Source organism: Cyanistes caeruleus, chromosome 15 (genome assembly GCF_971803275.1).
Source record: "Cyanistes caeruleus chromosome 15, bCyaCae1.hap1.1, whole genome shotgun sequence".
NCBI lineage: Eukaryota > Metazoa > Chordata > Aves > Passeriformes > Paridae > Cyanistes > Cyanistes caeruleus.
Genome location: NC_141715.1, coordinates 14,593,504 through 14,613,790, shown reverse-complemented (window position 1 = coordinate 14,613,790; position 20,287 = coordinate 14,593,504). Strand labels below are relative to the sequence as shown.

At 39.0% G+C, this 20,287-nt stretch overlaps 1 protein-coding gene and 1 long non-coding RNA gene across 2 annotated transcripts in view; one reads left to right on the top strand and one right to left on the bottom strand.

Moving 5' to 3' along the window:
• Nucleotides 1–17,293, bottom strand: part of DOCK2 (dedicator of cytokinesis 2) — a 154,659-nt gene extending 137,366 nt beyond the window's left edge. Inside the window, exons 1-8 of the mRNA XM_023936251.2 lie at nt 17,066–17,293; nt 9,684–9,767; nt 6,872–6,912; nt 5,224–5,279; nt 4,991–5,087; nt 3,794–3,942; nt 2,016–2,151; nt 562–716 (exon numbers count right to left, since the gene is read on the bottom strand). Coding sequence (XP_023792019.2) covers nt 562–716; nt 2,016–2,151; nt 3,794–3,942; nt 4,991–5,087; nt 5,224–5,279; nt 6,872–6,912; nt 9,684–9,767; nt 17,066–17,102 — 755 coding nt within the window. The 5' untranslated portion in view covers nt 17,103–17,293. The remainder of the gene's footprint in view (nt 1–561; nt 717–2,015; nt 2,152–3,793; nt 3,943–4,990; nt 5,088–5,223; nt 5,280–6,871; nt 6,913–9,683; nt 9,768–17,065) is intronic.
• LOC147650395 (uncharacterized) lies at nt 654–8,040 on the top strand. The gene is made up of 4 exons (XR_015276624.1): nt 654–739; nt 3,859–3,963; nt 4,755–4,962; nt 7,833–8,040. It is a non-coding gene; the product is annotated as an uncharacterized LOC147650395 (long non-coding RNA).
• Nucleotides 17,294–20,287: the final 2,994 nt, after the last annotated feature.

Here is a 20,287-nt window from a genome sequence, read left to right as displayed (position 1 = left end):
CAGTCTGCGGTGATGGCTCAAATCTGACTAAGAAGACAAGAAAAACACTATACAAGTATCAACAGTAAGTTTTAAAAGAGTAACTTGAACATAACACAAATGTGCATCTTTTTTTCTTGACTCAACTTTACCATCATCACTTGATGGGAATACTCCAAAGAATCTTAAGCTACCCAGAAACTGATAAATTTAATTATTTAATTATTTAATTTCTTTTTTCTGCTCCTCCCCCTTCAGCACTTCAAACACCACAATATTGCCCATCTAGAACAATCTCTAAAATTTGAAATCAGGCTTTCCCAAACTTCTGAAATGTTCAATCCAGGAATTACCTATGAAAATATTTGGAAACATCGAATCCTTTAGTAGCAGACAGCAAAAAGATCCGTCCACGCTTTACTTGGCTTTTTGGGTTCATTCCCTTTATTTACATATTATTTGCATTATTATATTATTACAGTACATTGGTAATTATTTTACTTCATTTTGGCCGGCTCTATTTGCTTTTTTACTTTATTTTGCTTTCCATAACTCTTCTCCAGTCAGAGGAGGAAGCTTTACCTTATAATTGTTGACTTCTGTGGATCGTACAGGGACATAAAGAGCTCTGCATCCTCTCCAATTCGGCAAACAAAATTCCTCACAAAGACATACAGGCTGTGCGTGGGGGATGAAGACATTCGGGAGTATGATGCATAATCTGGTTGGTCCTTTGACTGCTCAGGAGGAGAAAAACCAGGTAATTATAATCCATTAATTGAAATGGTGCTATACTACAAGCAGTTTTACTTTCTGGTAAAGTTTGACTCAGTAATTATCATAATTCTCTTCCACCTTGAGCTATTCTATGACTCCCATGTCTTTGGCCAGTTCTTCAGGCAATGATGTAAAGGGGGAAATATTCTCCCCACTCTTAAAGAAAAGAGCAAGTACCACAATGTCAGCACAGAGACAAGCCTACAAGCTTGAAAGAATTTATTTTTGAACACACTAGGCTGTAGCAGAAGGCCTATGATCCACATCACAGTGGGGTTGCAGTGTGCTAGAGCAATAGCAAAATGAAGTCAGTCTCTTTGAAGAGGAGACAAATAACATGCTGAGATCAGGATACAGCTGAGCAGGTTCACTGACTCAAAAACAGGCTCCTGAATTCTACCTACTTCCCATGCTAACCACCAAGAAGAAGCTTCTTAACACTTCTAAACCCATTGTTTGTCTCTATCAAGTCAGCACAGTCTATCACAGAGTCCCAAGTTTAATTTTCCTTATATTGTCAGTTAATTACAAGGTGTTTTCCAGTGATTTGTCATGGGTGTTATTAAGTGTCATGACAAACCAGCTATTTTCTGTTTAGTGTTTTACTTGCTTTTTTATGGTTTACCATCTCACAAATGGAGAAAAGAACCAAAGAGGCTCACAAATCCTTGCAGAGGTTTAAAATTGCAAAAGGTCAAGGAAGTGTAGTCACCTGCTTTGCATTTTAAAAGATTTAATTTATGCACTTGTCAGCTTTGCTTTGGCACATGAACTTCTGGTATCCAGAAGATTACGCTGAATTCATCCTAGCTCCTCCTCAGTGAGCTTCAACTCTTCAGCTCAGTCAGACTGACTAGCAAGCAGCAACACTTAGCAAACAGTGCAGTCACAAGATCTTGTGAAAACAAGCTGTGGGCAGTGCTGCTCTGCCTGAGCTATAAGTGTGTAACTATTCCCTGTGCCATTCAGGCTGTTGAGCAGCCCATGGATGGAATGAAGCCATATTTCCATACAGGAGTTCAAGAATGGATCAAGAACAGCTTTAGACATGAGCTTGCAGCCCAGCCCACAGCCCAAATCCAATGCACAAATGCAATTCAATTTGAGGCTTAGCCGTATTTATAACACAAGACTGTGGATCTACTCTTAAGTCAGAGGAAAGTTTCCACCAAATTTTATGGTTCCATCCTTCAACCCTTAGGCAAGCTTTTATTTGGCTTTTAAGAAAGGAAGCCTCAAGTTCAGCCAGTCATTCCTACCATTTCCTCTTTAATTCGCTCAGTGATTTTATTAGTTGCTTCTTCATGTGCATGAAACAGGCTGATAACACTGGTTTTATCTGGGTCCAGGATATTTCCATCTTCATCTCTAACTATCAGGTCTAGCTCAAGTACTCTGTGAAAATACAAAAGGCATAATGGTAGGGTTATTTCCTTCTATATAAAGAAAGATTAGAAATGTAACAAACAAGGAGGCACTTAAAGATTTAGTTATAAAATTTAAATACATGCAAGAGTATTTCACTGAAGAAAAAATTTAACTGTACCCCATGTTTTTTTTAAGCTGCTGTCCAATATTTAGTAATTTATAGAAAGGTCACAAAAGCATTGAAATGCCTCTCACATAAAACAAAACCACCCTGTTCAATGACTTCTAGCAGTCTTCATCGCTTTTTGCTTTTAACACTCAACATTTGTTATTCAGATATTTATGGTCTTCCTGTGACCTTCTGCTTTTATGCTGCTCCCTCAGCCTTTCTATCCCAATATTTAACTCTGCTCTCTTCTGCCCTGCTCTCATATGAATAATGTCTTTTTTCTGCTACTCATTTTCCTTCCCCCACAACAATCCCCTCAGCCTCCACTGCCATTTCCCCTTTATTCCTTCTCCACAGATTGGCAACTTTCCTTCACACCACACAACTCAACCCCTCACTTTCAGGAGCTTACAAACATTTTCCAGCTAAAATTAAAATAATTTTAAACATCCCCTTCACCCCTACTCTTCCAAAGGAAGCACTTTACAGTCTCATAACACAGAAAGAGTATAAAAGTGACAAAACAGAAGTCTGAAAGCAAATTAATTTTAATGTCTTAATCACTGCTGGGCTTCTTTCATTGGAGAACTTCAAAGTAAATTCTGGTTTTAAGTGAGCATTCAGCTCCACACAGTGCAGTAGGATATGTGTATTCCATAGTGTGCTCTGTATGATTATAATTTATTACAAATTTGCATCCAAATCACAGTGAACAAGTTAAGAATTTCGTAACACCTTGAGTCATTTCTTATGTGCAGCCACAGGTAATTGTAGACTTTCAGCTGCACAGAGGCCTTTCAGGTCACAACAACCACAGTCACTCAAAATAGCTAAACACAGTTTATAAGCAGATTCTAATGCCTGTAAAAACAATACTGTGAAGATTTTTTTACCAAGCTCTCTCTCCCCTGTCTCCTTATCAGATGGGGAGACACCATTAACCACAACCCCACAATTTTGCAAAAAAATACGTTGCGTTGAAGTGACTTTTTATTAGCAAGGAGCAGACAAGACATTTTATCAAATAACTGTTCTGTCCCTGGTAGTTTCACTTCTATTACCAGAAGCAGAGCAGTGCCTGGAAATTCCCTAGTGAATTGGGTGTGGATGTGTTTGTTTGCAGACTCAGTGCAGTTTGTCAGTGCCACTTTTGAGGGTCACTTACTGGACATAGGTCATGTTTGTGACACATGGACAAGTTTTGGGCCCCAAATATGCTGTTGATACATGTACCTAGAGGCTGTTTATCTGACCTCAAATCTTCCCAACTGACAAGTTCATGTATTTATAATTAAGAAATAAATTAATATTTTGAAAAAGTATTTTGCTATGGAAAGCCTCATTGTGGTATCCACTATCAGCACAGGAGTTACAGAAGTCTGAAGAGGAAGATTCACACTTTTGAATTCCAACCTGTAAACATGAAAACTTTATCAACATCTCCTTGGTGCTGTGCTTTAAACTAAATCATGCTTTCCAGAAGCAGTGTAGGCCACTTACTTGTTACCATAGTCAATTTTGGATGTGACTTTCTGTTTGAGTTCTTTGAGCTCATCTTTTGGCAGGGTCCCGGACAGAAGCTGTGACCGCCACTCCATCAAGTCACACATCATGGACTGCACCTGCTGGAACCGGGCTTTTTTATTTGTCTAAGAGATAAAAAAACCTCAGTAAGTTTCAGACTTCAAGTTGAAGTGAAACACTGGGCTTGACAGCTACAGGCTACATGTCATATTTAATGCTAAATGATAGCGGGAGCAAGAAGTAGGCAAAATAATGATGTCTCATCCCACAAATTTTTAAGGATAGAATATCCCACATGATATAATGAAATAACATCAAATTTTGTATTGGGATAGGGAATTGTGTTATTTTTGTTTCATTTAATTGTGTTGTTTTAAAATTCTTTAACAAATTCTCATCAAGAGAAAACTTACAACAACTATTAACTTCAGTATGAGATACTGATGGGAACAATAACACTTGATTGTGGCAATAACACATTTAAGAGAAAAATGGGAGGATACACTGAAGTGACTAAAGCAGTTCTAATGTCATTCACTGAAAATAAAGAAGGGTTTTCATTGCTGGCTTAATCAAAAAGACTGAAAAGTGACATGTTTCAGAAAACTACAGCACATTCAAGATCCCTTTGTCCCAGCAGAGATAAAGAAAAACCCAGTGGCTGGGATCCTGGAATAGTCAGCACAATTCTTGAAATTGCCAATTGTTAATAGCTACTTGCTCCCAGTAACTCTTGAACAACTTCTGTTCTAGCAATCCAAGAGCACCATGAATCTTTTTCAAAAACATCCCAATTATCTTTTATACTCCTATCTGGAAACTTTTCAATGCTACAAATCAAAATTATGAAGAATTTATCATGCACAGGATACTCAAGGTTGAAACAATAGGTGAGAAGTTACAGCACTCCTCAGCAATGTCAGCTTTGCCTTTACAGAACCACAGATTCATCCACGTTGGAAGAGATCACCAAGATCACCAAGGCTGATGGCTGGACCAGATTAAAGTCACTAAACATTTAAAGCCACTGAAGAAAATCTTAGTAGTGAGAAAGCAATTTCTAAAATCCACCCAGACCCTGCCCTGAATGTAGGAAGAGACACTAATTTGAACAAGACCCCAGTGTGCATAAACAGGACTAACAGGTAAGAAACAGCATGTAAAATATCCTACCACATAGAGCTGCTTCCAGATGTTTCCCCATTCCCACAGAGTAGTGGTAACTTCTTGGACTAAGGGAATCTCAGCAGGTATAACATTTTCTGTATGTCTAGGAAAGATCACAAAGAGTGTCTGCATTTCATGGGTGCATATTATACTTACTGGGGGTGAGGTACATAAATGCCTTAAAACTCATTCTTTAGCAGACAAGCTCAATAATGTAATAAAACAGATAAATTCAATACCTTTTCTTTTCTGCAGCAGCTTCCTTGATGTGGATGAAGGATTTAGGAAATATTCCCTGATGAATGAGAAGAAAATTATAAATCCACACTTATTCTCCAAAAATATTTAGATGACAACCATGACCGTGAACATAAACTGTAATACCCAAGTTAACTCCTGGTTAGTTTTTCATCCACATGGATGCATTTTTATTTGACAGATAAATAATAGAAGTTTGTCATATCTCTTCAAATGTAGAGTGCATAGGCATTTTTCTTCCTAAGAAACACCATTTTCCACCCCAGAAAACAGTTCAGTTAAATAAAATTTAATAAAATACAATTTAAATTCAGTAAAGAAACATTGAGTCAGTGCATCATCTCATATCTATTTTAACTGACCTCTCTAGAAAACAAATGAAAAAAAGTTCTAATGTGATTGTCCTTGCTCTACAAAAGCTGAAATGTCTCAAGTCATCCTAAAGGAATGTTTGACAATCATTCTGTCCTGACAATCTTCCCCTGAACTGGCAAATCTCACCCTGGTAATTAATTAGATCTTTCCTGGATTCTTCTTTATTCGGTAATTCACATATGGTACTTCAAGTACCACAAAAATTCAAGAACAAATGTGCTACTTTACAAAGCCTTTCTCTGAATTAGATTGTGGCTTTTATAACCATTTTCTTCTAAGCACTTCATCTTAATCAAAACACAAAATCATGTCTTATCACTTCCACTTTTTTTCATTATGATTAAAGTTCAAAGAAGTCCATGAAGAAGCAAAGTAAAAGAAAAAAGGTCCCAGTAATGGTAAATTTAGTGATATCTTAGTACATGAAATTAATAATACTTCTTAAAGCATGTTATGCACGATGATCTTGAAGCCCTTTAGCGATAATAGGAATTAATTAAGAATTTGTTAAAAGGAAGTGGTTAGTTCTGGTAAATATTTTCCCTTTTTAGTTTTAGGCTAAATTTTAATTGATAAAAATAGAAATGTTATGTAGAATAAATGCTAATAACATTTTCAGTCAAAAGAAATGTCAAAGTAATGAAAACACAGGTGCAGTGTTTTAATACATTTACATTGCTGCACCCTAGAAAATCTTATACCAAGAAGTTACAAACAAAAATGTTTTTCTTCTAGAAAAGTGCAGTTGAAACTAAGAAGTAATTTTCTTGCTACTTAACTCAGGAGTCATCATACCCAGGGTAAAAACTTTTCCTCATTTTCAAATCTAAGAATATAATATTTTAAAAAATTAATATAATTTTTGTACATTAGAGATATTTAAGAACTTAAGCCTCATACAAGTTGTTTATATTGTTTGTAACCTAAAGAATCCTCGGGAAAAGTACAGAAACAAGCGCATCTGGCAGCAAACTGATTCAAAATTCAATCCAAGAGGTGGCTTCAACAGTTGTTAACCTGAAGGCACAGTCATTTCTTCTTCATTGATCTGCTTTCCCCAGTCCTCACTTCTATTTACCAACCTTGTCTGGGATGAATGCTGATCATTTTATTCATCTTGAAATGAGAGAGTGGAAAGAGCTGACTTGAGAGATCAGAACAGAGAGATCAGGACTATGTAGGCAGAGATACCCAAAACCCCATTTCATGGGCTGAGCCCTTAAAAACAGACTCATAGGAACAATGGGATCTTACCTCTGCTCCTTTGTACCTCACTAGGTAACCCTTGTACCAATCTGAAAGGAAGAAAGATCACTTGGTATGACAAAAAAACCACGCATTACAAAGCACACAATGAAGATGTGGGGTTTATTTCACATAAAAAATACCTATCATGGTATTTGTCAAAATTAATAGTTACTTCAAACACACATAGCTTAAAGGGAGTAGCAGGGATTATATCCAGCATGACTTGTTTTTGTTATCAAATATGATTGTTTTGTCTGCTTTTAAGCCTTGCACAGTAAATACAGATAATTGTACACAGAATCTAATACTCCCTGCTCACATTTAAAGGTAAAATAAGATATTTGTTTTGCAAAGTAATGTGTGCACGCCCTTAAATATCTATGTTAGCCATGACCCCCATAGTCCTGGACAGCAAATGAAGCTTTTACTGTGTGCTGGGCCCAGTATTAATCCAGTAAAGCACATGGTTGTTACAGATCCAATTTCCTTCAATGTGATAAGGTTAAGTCATTTTTGTTCCATGAGAAAATATGGCTTTTGGACTCAGCCATAACAAGCAGCTTCTTGGTATAAATTTAAATTGGAATGTCAAGAAAACTCAGGGCTATTATTGGGCTCCTGCTCCAATTGTAACTCGAAAGCCCTTCTGAAAGACAGGGGTGCAGAACTACAGCAGTGACAAGCTACAAATTAATTCAGGCTTTGTTCCATCTATTCCATGGTTAAGTCTCAATAAACTACAAAAAACATAAAAAGCAGAGTTCAACCTTACTAAATAAGATCAGGGGCTACATCCACTGTGCATACAGCCCAATATGAAAAATCACCTGCACATCAGCAATGTTTAACTCTGTTGAATTTGATATTTTTCATCCCATAGACAGAATTTGTGACCAAAAGCATACATTTCCTAATTGTAATTTCATGAGCAGATATGATATCTTTGCTATCACCCTTTCTCTCACAGGTAATGCAGCCATGGAAGCAAAGCATAAAATAATAAAAATAAATTCCAAATGCCAACCAGCACAGTCAGAAAGGTGATGCTAAAAGTCAGAGGATGATAGCTGACCTCAAAGAAAGACTCAAGACAGAATTTTTTTTTAGGTTTTTCTGCAGTGGTATTTTTTTCTTAAATGTTTTATCAACAATAAAATTCCATCTTACTGCTAAAACTGAATTATCTGCACATAGTCTCAATTTACAACTGAGTCTGTAAAACAGGTTTCCTCCTATTTGCTGTGACAGCACATATATGTTCTGTGCATAAATTTTGTGCATGCAAAACCAACCGAAACAGGACATAAAAGGAGCACAGGAAGAATCCTGTCACTGTTGGTTACTCGCCAGCTGCAGCTGGCAGCAAATTTTGAAGATATCTCATAAAAGATGAACTTCACTCACACAATGAGAAGGATTCCACTTCTTCATTGACAAATCTATTTCATAAAGCAAGGCATGACAGAGCAAATCAAGGGCAGGGGATTCAGAAAAGACTTCTACATAAAAAATAACCCCATAAGATCAGCACTCCACTCACTAGGCTGGGCTGATAACAAATGGACCCCAGGAACCCAAAGCCTGAAATGCAATTTCTGCAACTAACACACAATAAAGGGATGAGAAGGTTTCTGGTTTGTGAGTGTGTGTGATTTGTTCTTAGCCAAAATGTTTAGAATGGAGGCCTAAATAATTACATTTTTTTTAGGGGAGGACACAAATCACTGTGACTCCGTTGACTGCTGAGTGACATCAATGTTTTCACTGATGCTTAAAGATATTGAATTAATCTTACAAACAGAAGAGAAATAATTACGTTTTTGTGCTCCAGTACATTGTAAACATGGTTTTTCAGGTGCTCCTCCCCCAAATCCTTTGTTCTTTCCGGACAAAACAACCTAGAGCTTTGTGTGGTGGAACGGGCTGGGTTCAAACAGCTTTAAAGTCTTTACAGCCCTGTGCCCACAACACACCAGGTGTGTCAGCACCCAGCTGGCCCTGCCACTGTGCAATGCAGCAATTGGCCTCTCTCTTTAACATAACTGCAGTTAATAAAACACATCTTCTATCAACAGAAGTAGGTTGAAGAAGATAATTTTATAATATATTTTTCAAAGCTTTAAGCAATTTCAATTTTTTTTTTTAAAAACTCTTGGCCTGGTCAAGAGCATCACTGCAAATTGAAAATAAATCGCTGTTACAGTGACATTTGCAGATACCTCACTGCTGAGTTAGCAGTAACAACTCCACTCTCCTTGCTTTGTACTAATGGGAGCCTCAGCAGCTCTGTCAGACAGAGAGAATCTGTGGGATTGGGGAGGTATTGACTGTCCATCAGTCATGACTTGGACTTTTTCTGCTTCATGTGCTCAGTAAGTTGTTTGCTTCCAGAACTGTTTCTATCATGCTGACACTCAGATTTCTTTAACTGGGTTTCCTCACTGTACAACAGGATGATGAGGGTGCTCAATATCTCCTAGTAACAAAGATTCAGTTTAGAGGCTGAAAGTGGATTCCTTTAACTCTTAAATCAAATTTAATGTAACTTCCCTGAGGTATATCACAAGCTAGCACAAACTTCAAAAACTCAACATTCACCTTGATGACTTCCTCATTTGGTAAAGGCATCCCAAAAAACCACATGTACTGTAATATGTCTAATTTTGGCTGTTCAGAAAAGATTAGGTTCTTCCTCAAAATACACCACCACCACCACCACAAAAAATAAGGGCATTAGAAAGCTGCTGATGTAATACAGGGAACTGCTGTGAAGTGAAAGGAGTATGTTATGCACAATGAGATGGAAAATGTGACTTACCCTCACAGGACTCCAGGATATGGACCACATCACCAATCTGTAGAGATAGTTGTGGTGTCCCTGTGCCTTTGAAATTGTATATAGCTGGGGAAAAAAAAGGATAAAAACAATATTTTCCAATACAGCCTCACATCACAGTGAAACTAAAAAGCACATGTGGTTATTAAGGTTTGGATACTGGGATCAATACACTAGGCTAGACAAACAGAACTATAATTCTATCAAGAAGCTTCATTTGTCAGCATTAAATAATCTCTTTTCTCCTGAGAATGGAGAAGTGGTAAAAAGGGCCAGTGCTGAAAGCAAAAACCAAACAAATGAACCCCACAGAAAACTCAGCAGGCACAGGGACACCAGCTATTAATCAGCACTGCACTGCACAGGATTTAGGAGCCCTGTTCAGATGCAGGTCTTTGATAAATACACAGTCACAGTGCTGGGGAACTGTTTGTCTACTGGTCCAAAGGATTTAAGCACACAGTTTACTGAAATTTATGGCTATACTGGTATGAAAGGTCACAGAGGTGCCTGTGAAAACTGAATTTACTGAATTTTTTTCCTGAGTTTAAATGCTTTAATTTAACATGAAACTGTGTTTCACATGGAAACAGAACCAAGTTTCATCATTTTCTGTATTGTCTGTATGACTCTGAAAAGAACACAGGAGCAGAGGATTTTGAAAGTGTTCTAATCAGAAATTTATCTGCATGTGGTTAAGAAACACCCAGCATTTGAGAGAGAATTGAAAAAAATGCGTTCTTCACCAGTTATGTTCCAGGGCTACAGGATGTGGGCTCCTATGCTAACCGTGCCTCTGTCAAGTTTTTTCTTCACAGGCTTGGTTACAAATTTCTACAAGAAGACTACAGCAGAAGTGATTACTGAAGCTACAATCACACAGGAGGACTGACTAAAATACAAACAGCTGAAACTCCAATTAAACTGTGCAGGTGGGAAGAGCTGCAGGTGACCCAGGTGTCCAGGAAAGGTGTTGGACAGCAGAGCTCTGCCTTTGCTCCTGGCAGTGTCCCCATCCAGCCACACACAGCAACCAAACCTGAAGGATTTTGGATGTCTTAGCTAGTCCAACATGTATAAAAAATACATTTCATTTAAACATTTGACTTATTTTACTTAAAGTCTTAAAATAAATGGCCTTCCAGGAAAATGCCTGAAGTAGGAGTGTAGAGCTAAAATAGATTCATCCTCTTCACTTTACAAGTATTCCATAAATTACGTTTCTTGTTTCTTTTGCCATCTTTTTACTTCTTATATTTCTGGAACAGAAATTAGAAGGAATTTTCAATTGAAGAGGCTTACTGGACCAAAAATAAATTCTTTTTTGCTGACATAAAGAGGTTTCCAGCAGCTTCTTCTCCTGAGTGGAGAAAGCAAGGCTTGAGTCATTCAACACATGGGGAGGACTATAAGATGTATAACTTTTAAGTGAGGCTCTGCTGCTCCAATTCAGCCTTTATTCAAAAGAACATTGAAAACACTTCCTCAGAACTGCCTTAGCCCAACATAAAATTGAATTTACATGCTATAGCACATGTGTAATTCTATTCTGACTGGTCTCTTTTCCAGAAGAGCAGGATGGCAAACAACCCTGCAGAGTTGTTGTGGTATTTCAGGATACATTTCCCTGGAGTGTTTGGGAGGTGGGAGATGTGTAGATTCCCATCTCTTATATTAACTTCCTGAAAAGTCCATGGAGATCAAGATTACTGTTGACCAGTGAATACTTTAGATCTCAAAATATGCACTGCTCTACTTAGTTGTAGGTGTCTCAAAATATAGATGCAAATTACTGAGTCATATATTTACACTGCATTTCAGTTTTGCTCTCTTTAAACTTCATTAACAGCCCTGAATGTATTGAAAGGTGCAGTAGTAAACTGGCAAAGGAAGTGGCTGTATCAGCTTAGATATTTCTAGATGAGTAAGTGGAAACTTAACAAGAGATATTTTACTGTAGAACTTGGATTGCTTGGTAGGATGAGTTCAAAAAAATCACTGTACAAATTTTTTTATAGACCTGTCTGTGCATTTTATGATAAACCACCTCACAAAAAATGTACCAAATAACCCAACACCAACATCCAGAGATCCTATCTACAGCACCAGACAGCTTGAGCATCACATCTGCTTTTCTTTAACTATTAACTGTGAATAAAAATTTGACTATTATATCCAGTAATGTTTGCTGTCAGCTGTAAGTGATGTCATTTCCCTTACAAACTGGGACCTCCTGTACTTGTGTCACCTCAGAGTTCACCAGCCAGAAGCAAGGCTCCCTTTCCTCCACCCTCTTTTGAGATCCTCAGGGTTGTTGTGTGCACAAACACATTTAACTCATTATTCTCCTCAAAAATAGTTTATGAAAACCCCATGTGGAATTCGAGTATTTTTGGTGGGATACTCACAATGGGTTGTTGACTTTTAAAAAAATAAACTCTCCAGTGGGTATCTCAAATCACTCTGAAGAATTTTCCTACTGCTCCTCTCCCTGGCATCCTGCATCCCAGCCATAAATACAAAATGAGTCAGCATCCTTCAGGCACAGAAGTGACCTGCTTGAAGGTCCCAGCATCCACTCTAAATCCTAATAGCAATTACTGACCTCAGGAGCTGCTGAAGTCATGGCATTAAGATTAGAGGGAGAGATTTGGGTGGCAGATATCTTCCCCAGCCCCAGGCTGAGGTGTCCCCAGCAGCAGTGGATCTGCACACAGATGCTGCAGGATTCTCCCAGGATGGCACAGAGAATGCCCAGAACTTCCAATTTTACACCAGTACTCCTAAATAGGGACTTTACTGACAACACAGATGGAAAGTTTTCCCCTGAATGAGCAAAGAAGGAAAACCATTTCTTTAGAGCTCCCCACAACCTCTGCACACACATAACTCAGCAAACAAACAAAGAGCCCAGTGCAAACCCCTGAGATTCTCAGCTCCCTCCAAAGAGGAGCTGAAGGCCAGCACACCACAACATCAATATTCCTCAGAGAGCAAGTGGAAAGTGCCAGGTCAGACTGCTGAAAGAGCCAGCCTTCCAAACTGAACCCTGTTCAAGCCCAGGTGGGCTCTGAATTGTACCTGAGGAAGTGGGAACAATTCCCATCATGTCCATGAGGAGAGCCCAAAGAATCCCTCCCTGCCCAGCCAAACACAACAGTGACCCTCAGCAGCTTCTGTGTGGTTTTGCTGTCACCCACACACCCAGAGCTTGAGCAAAGACTTCCACCAGTGTCCACCTCCAAAGGAGAAAAGGAGGGCTGGAGAAAATCCCTGTTTCCATTGAACTGCTACTCATCTCTTGCAGCTGTTGGGTCTGATACATCCTCACTAAATAAATATGTGAGAACATTCTTGTATAGATGGTTGTGGAGACAGAAAACAGTTAACCTTCCCTAATTTAAATTATGTGTTCTCCTCACATTAGAAAATGGCCAGCAGAAAAACAAACCCTCATACCACAGACCTTGTTAGGGAGTGTTCACTCACAAAACATTCTAGAAGAGTCACAATGTCCCAGGTAACAGAACCCCTTCCTCAAGAAGCTGAATTTCCTCATTACTAATGCCCCATATTCTTGCTATTCACATGATTAGCCTGTAAACACTGCAAGGTGGGAATGGTAAGCAAGGAAAATCCCACAACCTTTAACACTGAAGTAATTTATTAGCCCAATAATCTTACGTGTCTTTGCTGCCTGTCTTCCTTCACATGCAGTCCCTGTCCTGTTCTTTATAAAAAATACAAGCATTACATTGTTTCCTTTGGAGACTCACCTTTCTGTAACAATCCATGTTTCAAGTTGTTTCCCTTGGCTACTTTTCCACTCTTGTTCAGAATTTGAAAAAAAAAAAAAAATCAAAATTCCTAAGGTATTGCTGAATCAGCTCCTAATTTTACTTTACCACTATGGAAGGACAATTTGGTATCATTTTGATGCAATAAAACTCATGTGTTCTGCATATTCAGACAATTGCTAATTAATAGGCTCAGCAAATCACCCTGTTTTATTTTTTAAAAATGCAGCTCCATTTTCATGAGTAGTCAAGCACCCAGAAAAGATCAGTTCTTTGTGTTCAGTTACCATTTTCTTCCCCAGAGAACAGAGTGAAATTATTCAGCAAGGAGACAGATAAATCCCAGGTGAAAATATTATACAGTCCTAACAGGATTTCTTGACTCCTGGTAAGAAACCTGAAAAAATGTGTTCCAATACTACAAGTTAAGGATCTCCCCTAAAATTTCACAAAGCAAGTGTGGCTTAATGACCACAACATGTCCACAGCTCTAGGACAGGTCACAAACTTGTCCTAAACCTCTGGGGGGTTAGAAGCTGATTAAATTTATTGCAAATCGTGCCCAGAGGGTAAAGCTGCAGTTCTCAGGTAATGAGCTGCTACCTCAGAAAACAACTGAATACAGATTTCCTGACTTGCTTAACCTTGGGGCCAGATGGAGGTTTAGGCTGACCTGAGCTACTTATTTTCCTTCTTAAACATGATAAAGCCAGGATGGATTACAAGAACCAGGAAGTGCTAACATACCAAACTAGTAATATAAAAATATTTTCTCTGAATCTGTGCCTTCTCATATAAAACTGTAGCACAGCCATTTTTCTTAAAACTCTTTGTGAAGAACAGGGTATTTAGCTGTGATTTTTCCTTTTCACGAAGGACCATGGATAAAAATGTTGTTTCCCCAGCTTTTGCTGTTTCCCAAGGAGCTGGAACAGTTTATTGGGTTCAGAGGGTGCATTTCATGGAGAAAACCTGCCCTAAATAAAACTCTGCTCTCTTACATCTCAATCTTTTCAGATTTCAGAGATGCAAAATAATTTCAGAGGATTTCAGCAGATGAAATCAGACAAGCCAGTCTCAGCCCTGTGCACTTGGGATGAGCATGTGCTTCTCTACACCTTCAAAGAAGTCACCCACCCCTCCCCATAATTTTACTTCAAAAGGACAAACATTCATTTTCAGATTCAGCAGAACAGGAGTAAATCTGATGCTTGAGTTTAGAATGACAACATAGTATTTCACTGGTTTGTAACTCTGCTCCAGTCTGAGCAGATAGCAGAATTTCCATCGGGAAACTGCAACCCAAAGCCACCAGCCTGCCACAACTATTCCATCCTGTCCTGTCTATAGGAGTAACACAAATTTATGTTGGGAATGCTGCAAGACTAAGAACAGCCTTTTCATGTGTAAAATCAGGATTGTACTTTCCTAGTACCAAACTATCTTTCTGCTACCTGGACTGCTCCATTTACTTAAGTAAAACACAAAAGTGGGCACAACAGGCTACAATTTACCATAACCAAGGGATGGCGTGGTCTTCCAGATCCACCCTGCAGTGTACTCTGCTCCTCCCAAGTGTGATGGGCTCAATATTCTCAAACTGAAACTGCTCATCAGCAGAAACTGAAGGCAGCAGGCACACTTCTATTTAGAGACTTGAAAATCCAATGGGAGATTTGTAATCAGAGACTTAAACCCAAAGACTTGCAAGAACACAGAAGACATTTTGAGCCCTCTATGCTCAAAAAGCTTCCAGAATGTATTATTCCAAGAGCTCATCACCTTTCACAGAATTTGTGACTCAGAAGACTTAGTTTGCCCATTTTTCTCATTTCCCTCAGACACAGGAGGCATGCTTACAACAGATTGTAAATTCAAAAACCTTTTAGTTTGTGATCATAGTTATCAATAATCCTTGTTCAGGCCTCACTATGCCATGAGTTTAATTTACTTTAAATTTGGCAGTCACACTATTTTCCTGCCAGTTTCTAAGAAATTTGTTTAATTTATGGGACAGGACTGCCAGTGGTGGTGGTACATGTTTGTTTGGGTTTGTTTGATTGTTTTAATTATTCTGGGTGCAAGAGTCCTCCATTTTTCTCACCAATGTATGTAATGAAAGAATACATTTGGTTTCCAAGACTGAGTGAAATAAACTGTGAGCCAACAATTTGGCTAAGAGAAGGAACTTCTGGGTATAAGCTAAAGGTTGTTGAATTTGTAAAATGAAATCCAAGCAATTGTGCAAAAACAGAGACAGAACGCTCTTACTGAAGAAAACGTACCATAAGGAACATCTATGTCCACTTATATCACTATTCCAATATTGTTAGGAATAACAGTTTGTTGTTTTGCTTTGTGACACACTAAACCACAGACACCACTACAATTGTGATTTTTACATAGAAATATAATAAACAGCCTTATAAAGTGTTTAATAGAAAAGCTTTAACCTAGGAAATGGACTTGGGGCCAGTAAGTGGTAGCACTATCACCACACTGCAGGACACTGTGTGCCCAGGTTGTCTTTTACACCAAACTTTGTGCTCACAGTGAGAGCAGCAGGGGAGAAAACAGAGGGAAAAGGAAATAGCAGCAGGTCTGAAGTGTCAGGTCTTCCCAGTGACCTACTCTAGAGTAAATTGTATTGTTTTGGACATGAAAAGCATTGCTGGGCTGTCATTCGTTGTTGAAAGACTGTATTTCACAAGATGGCTTTTACTGTGTGAGGTTTGTTGTACTTTTCAACTACTATAGAGGCTACTACAAGTGCAAAAATTAGGTGCTTTCTACTATTTGTAAAACTGAAACAGAAAATATTGACACCTTTTATTCTGTAATGTAAACTGCCACCAGAACAGGCTCCTTCCATTTTGCAATTCTGCTACTGCTGGACACGGACGTTGAACAACACGTTTTCCTCTTATTAATTTCTTGATGTTACATTTTATTTCATGAGGCCAGTTGGGTTTTTAATGCATAACACAAAAAACTAGAGCCTACTTAAAAATCTCTCTTAGAAGCATTTAGAAGGTTAGTAACTAAGTAGTAGCATGCATCTTTCAAGTGCTTTAGCTTTGATTTCTAGTTGTTTAAGGCTTTTTTAAAACAGCAATTCAGTCCTTCATACAAGTTAGCATCATTCATTTTAAGATGACTTTCCTACCAAGAAGTGCAACTTACCAACTCAAATACATTTTTTTTTTTCTGTGACACTGACCACAAGTGACAATCTCACGGAAGAAACTGTAGGATTCCCCTTTCCCTATATCTGTTCCCCATAACTTCTGGTCATTGCACGTTATACAACACATTATTTATTCAGTCTGCTTCTAACACACCAAGGTGGGAAAAGCTGCATTACTGTGAAAGCAGGAAAGCTGTCTCTACTGTACTCCATGCCATTCTGTTTGTAAGATCAAAACTTTGTACAAATTTGATCCTTCCAATTAATCCAGGCTGCTGAAGAGGACGGTGTTAACTCATCACACCAGAGAAAACACCTGCCCACATCCTGCTCAGAAGACAGCAGACAGTGCTCAAATGGCAGCTCCCTGAGCTACTTACCCACGCCACTCTTCTCTGTCTTGTGCCATCTTGCCATCCCAGGAGAAGCCGTGAGGCTCCCAGGGATGCCCAGGCCTGAGGATTTTCGGGATGCAGGATTTTCGGGATGCAGAGCTGGCACTGACACACACAGGCCCCGGAAGCGCCGTCCTTCCCCAGCCCTGGGACGAGCAGAGGCAGCTGCGAGGGCTCTGTGAGATTTGCTGCCTCTCGGAGCTTCCTTCCTCTTTTCTCAACTCGAGATACGGAGTGCTGGGGGAGGGGAATCCCAAACTGCGCGTTTCTCTTGCCCCATGTCAGCCGTGAGCACAGCAGCACGCCAGGACCGTGTGGTACCACCCTGGGGCTCAGCATCTCTGAGCACGGCTTAGCTAGTGCTGCACACCGGATCCACACCAGGCTGGAAAGGTCCACTTCAGAGGACATCTTAAAAACTCTGCTTTTCTAACCTGGATTTGTGCTTGTCATGTCTCCTCTCCACTCCATTTCTCTCTGGAGACAAAGCCACATTTCAAACCACACCCTTTCTTTTAAATTTCTATCATTTTATGTTTAGAGGAAGAAGTAGGAGATTCCCTTCTCTAAACAAAGCGGTACTTTCTGAAAGGTTTACTGTTAATACAAAAGTGCCAAAAGCAATTTTTAGTACATTTCCAGCCTGTGCTTCCATACAGGCTCTTGTGGGAGCCAGCTTGGGTGAGGATATCTTGGATGTGCAAAAGACCAAGCCAAGTTGTTTGAAATGTGAATTAAAGAAAATGAATTGAAGGCAGCATGTCACCTTAAAGCACCAAATCTGCGCTTATAGAGTTAAAAAAACCCAAACAAAATCCTTGCAAGATTTACTGGTTGTTTGATCTTCTGCTTAGTACAACAAATTCAGTTGATAATCCCATCCTCTGGATATTCCAGTGCAGTTTAGCAATCCTTGTTTATCCAAACTGTTTAACACTGCCATGCTGCATCCATCTCCTGGTTTTTTATAACCATCTCCTCTGATTTTAATAACACATGACATCTGATTTCTCGATTTTAACTAGCAATCATGTGGAACACAGACTGCCAAGTCTCTCATGGAATTCTGATATAATTTCTACAGTAAAATCACTTTAACCTTTACCACAGATTTGCTTGAACTGGTCTAATCTTAACCATACTAGCTTAGAAAAGGATTTAGCTCCTTACTCTCCCCCAAAATAACATTGAAAGTCATGTTATGTTTACTAAAGTGGGCTAAATTCCCAGCAGCTCCCATTATCTCAATTTACAGACAACAAGCTTAAGCTAAAAGTTCTTAATCTCTTCTGTCCCTGGAAAATCCACTTTATATTGTTATTCTGTCAAAAAGAAATTTTGAGCCTGAACAATTTAATCTTTTACTTTACTCTGGGTTTTGAGTAGTAACTTCCTAACCAGTGGTATCTTCCTCACTCCCAACTCCTGTTGCAGCAAATCCTCTCTTCCCATTCTCTACTTTGTCTAAAGGTTGCCTTGTTTTTATTTTCTTTTTCTACCTTGTTTGTCCTTACTTTGTTTCCCTCTAAAATAACAGGCCAGAGGAAAACTGTTCCTTTCTAGCACTCATTTACAAACCTGCTTCTCCATGGAGGTCTAACACACCTAGTTAATACTACTGTCTTTTGAAAGTAAATGATCTAAAATACAGAAATTTCACCTGCAAACTGGGATCCAGTTTGCAGCACTTTTTCTGATGCCCTGATGTGATTCTGCAGAGCACAGCACAAAGGGACTGGGCTCTGGGCCACAGCTCAGGTCCCTTCTTAGACCCTTTGGACTTACCCCAAAAGCCAACTCGAGGGCCAAAACTCCCACAGGAGTTGCTGTCTCCCACTGCCATCTCCTTCCCTCTCCAGCTCTCAGCATTGCACAGCTCCTGGAACTTCATCCTGGCAGACTTTCATCATGATGTTTTTACAATTCCTCAGCTACTGGAACCCACTGCCAGCCACTCCATCTCAGCTGCCACCTTGTCTGACTATGTCTGAAAAATTCCTGCCTGAAACTCCTCATGAATGGATTGGGGAACCAAATCCTTCCTTAGCTGCAAGAGGAAAATGCACTCAGAGCAAAGCACACACAGTAACCCTAAAATCCTCTTCTTACAGCAGAGAGCAAACCCCAACACAGGTCTGAGGAATTCACTTGGGCAATAGTTTCACTCTTTGTCCATGGAGGTTTTTATTCCAAGTTGGTTTATTTGTGCAGTTAATTCCACACTGATATTCCACAGAAAATAGATTCACCACCCTCACATATCTCACCATTTTTACTTTAAGCCTTTTTCAGAACAGGTTTTTTAAGGAAAATTCCTTGCTTCCCTGAAAGATGAAACTCTCTGTGGAAGAAGCTTACAAGAAAAACTTATTTGGGGGCTGGGGACAGGCAGAAGGCAGACAATTCTTGCTCCCTTCAATACTGCTATCAGCTCCAGAAAACAAGACCTTCTAAGATCCTGTGTAGCTAATTATCTACTTTTTAGCTAAGCTAATTTCCATTATAAAGAAGAATTTGAGCAGAAGACATAAATTGCATTTAACTGCCTCTAAATTCTATTCTGTGCCAAGATCTGTGAGCACAGTTTCAGAAAAGCAACTGCTGAGAGAACCAGAACCAAATAAGAAAATACAGCAAGAGCTCTCATGCACAGTATTCCTGTGTTACAGCAAACCCAAAGCCTGAACCCCAGGCACATTCCCACACCTGCCCTCCTGCAAGAGGATGTGTAAACACAAACACATTGCATAAGATGGTAAAGGCTGCACACTCCAAGTGGATTCCAGCAGCAGACTGCAAAGTAAATCCTGGTGGTAATTAGATAATCAGTTGCATTGTTTATTGAAATGACATCCCACTTTTGTCACATAAATTAACAAGTTATTTTAACCTAGAAAAAAATTTAGAAATGCTACATACCCAGCAGCTCAACATATACAATATAAATCAACACACAATTAACATAACATAATTAAATGTCTTAGTAGACAATCTATACCTCAGTACTGCCATTTGAAGTACATTATCCAATGTCAACTTATCAAAGGTTTTCCTCTAAGTAGAACAATCATGTACTTCAGTTGTTTTATACATTTGTGTCTCACAGTAGTGTCAGCAAACAAATGTAACTTTCATCATTTGCATAAAAAAGGATTTTTTTCTAACATTTTGCAGAATAAAAACCAGGATTTCTTCAGCATAACATCA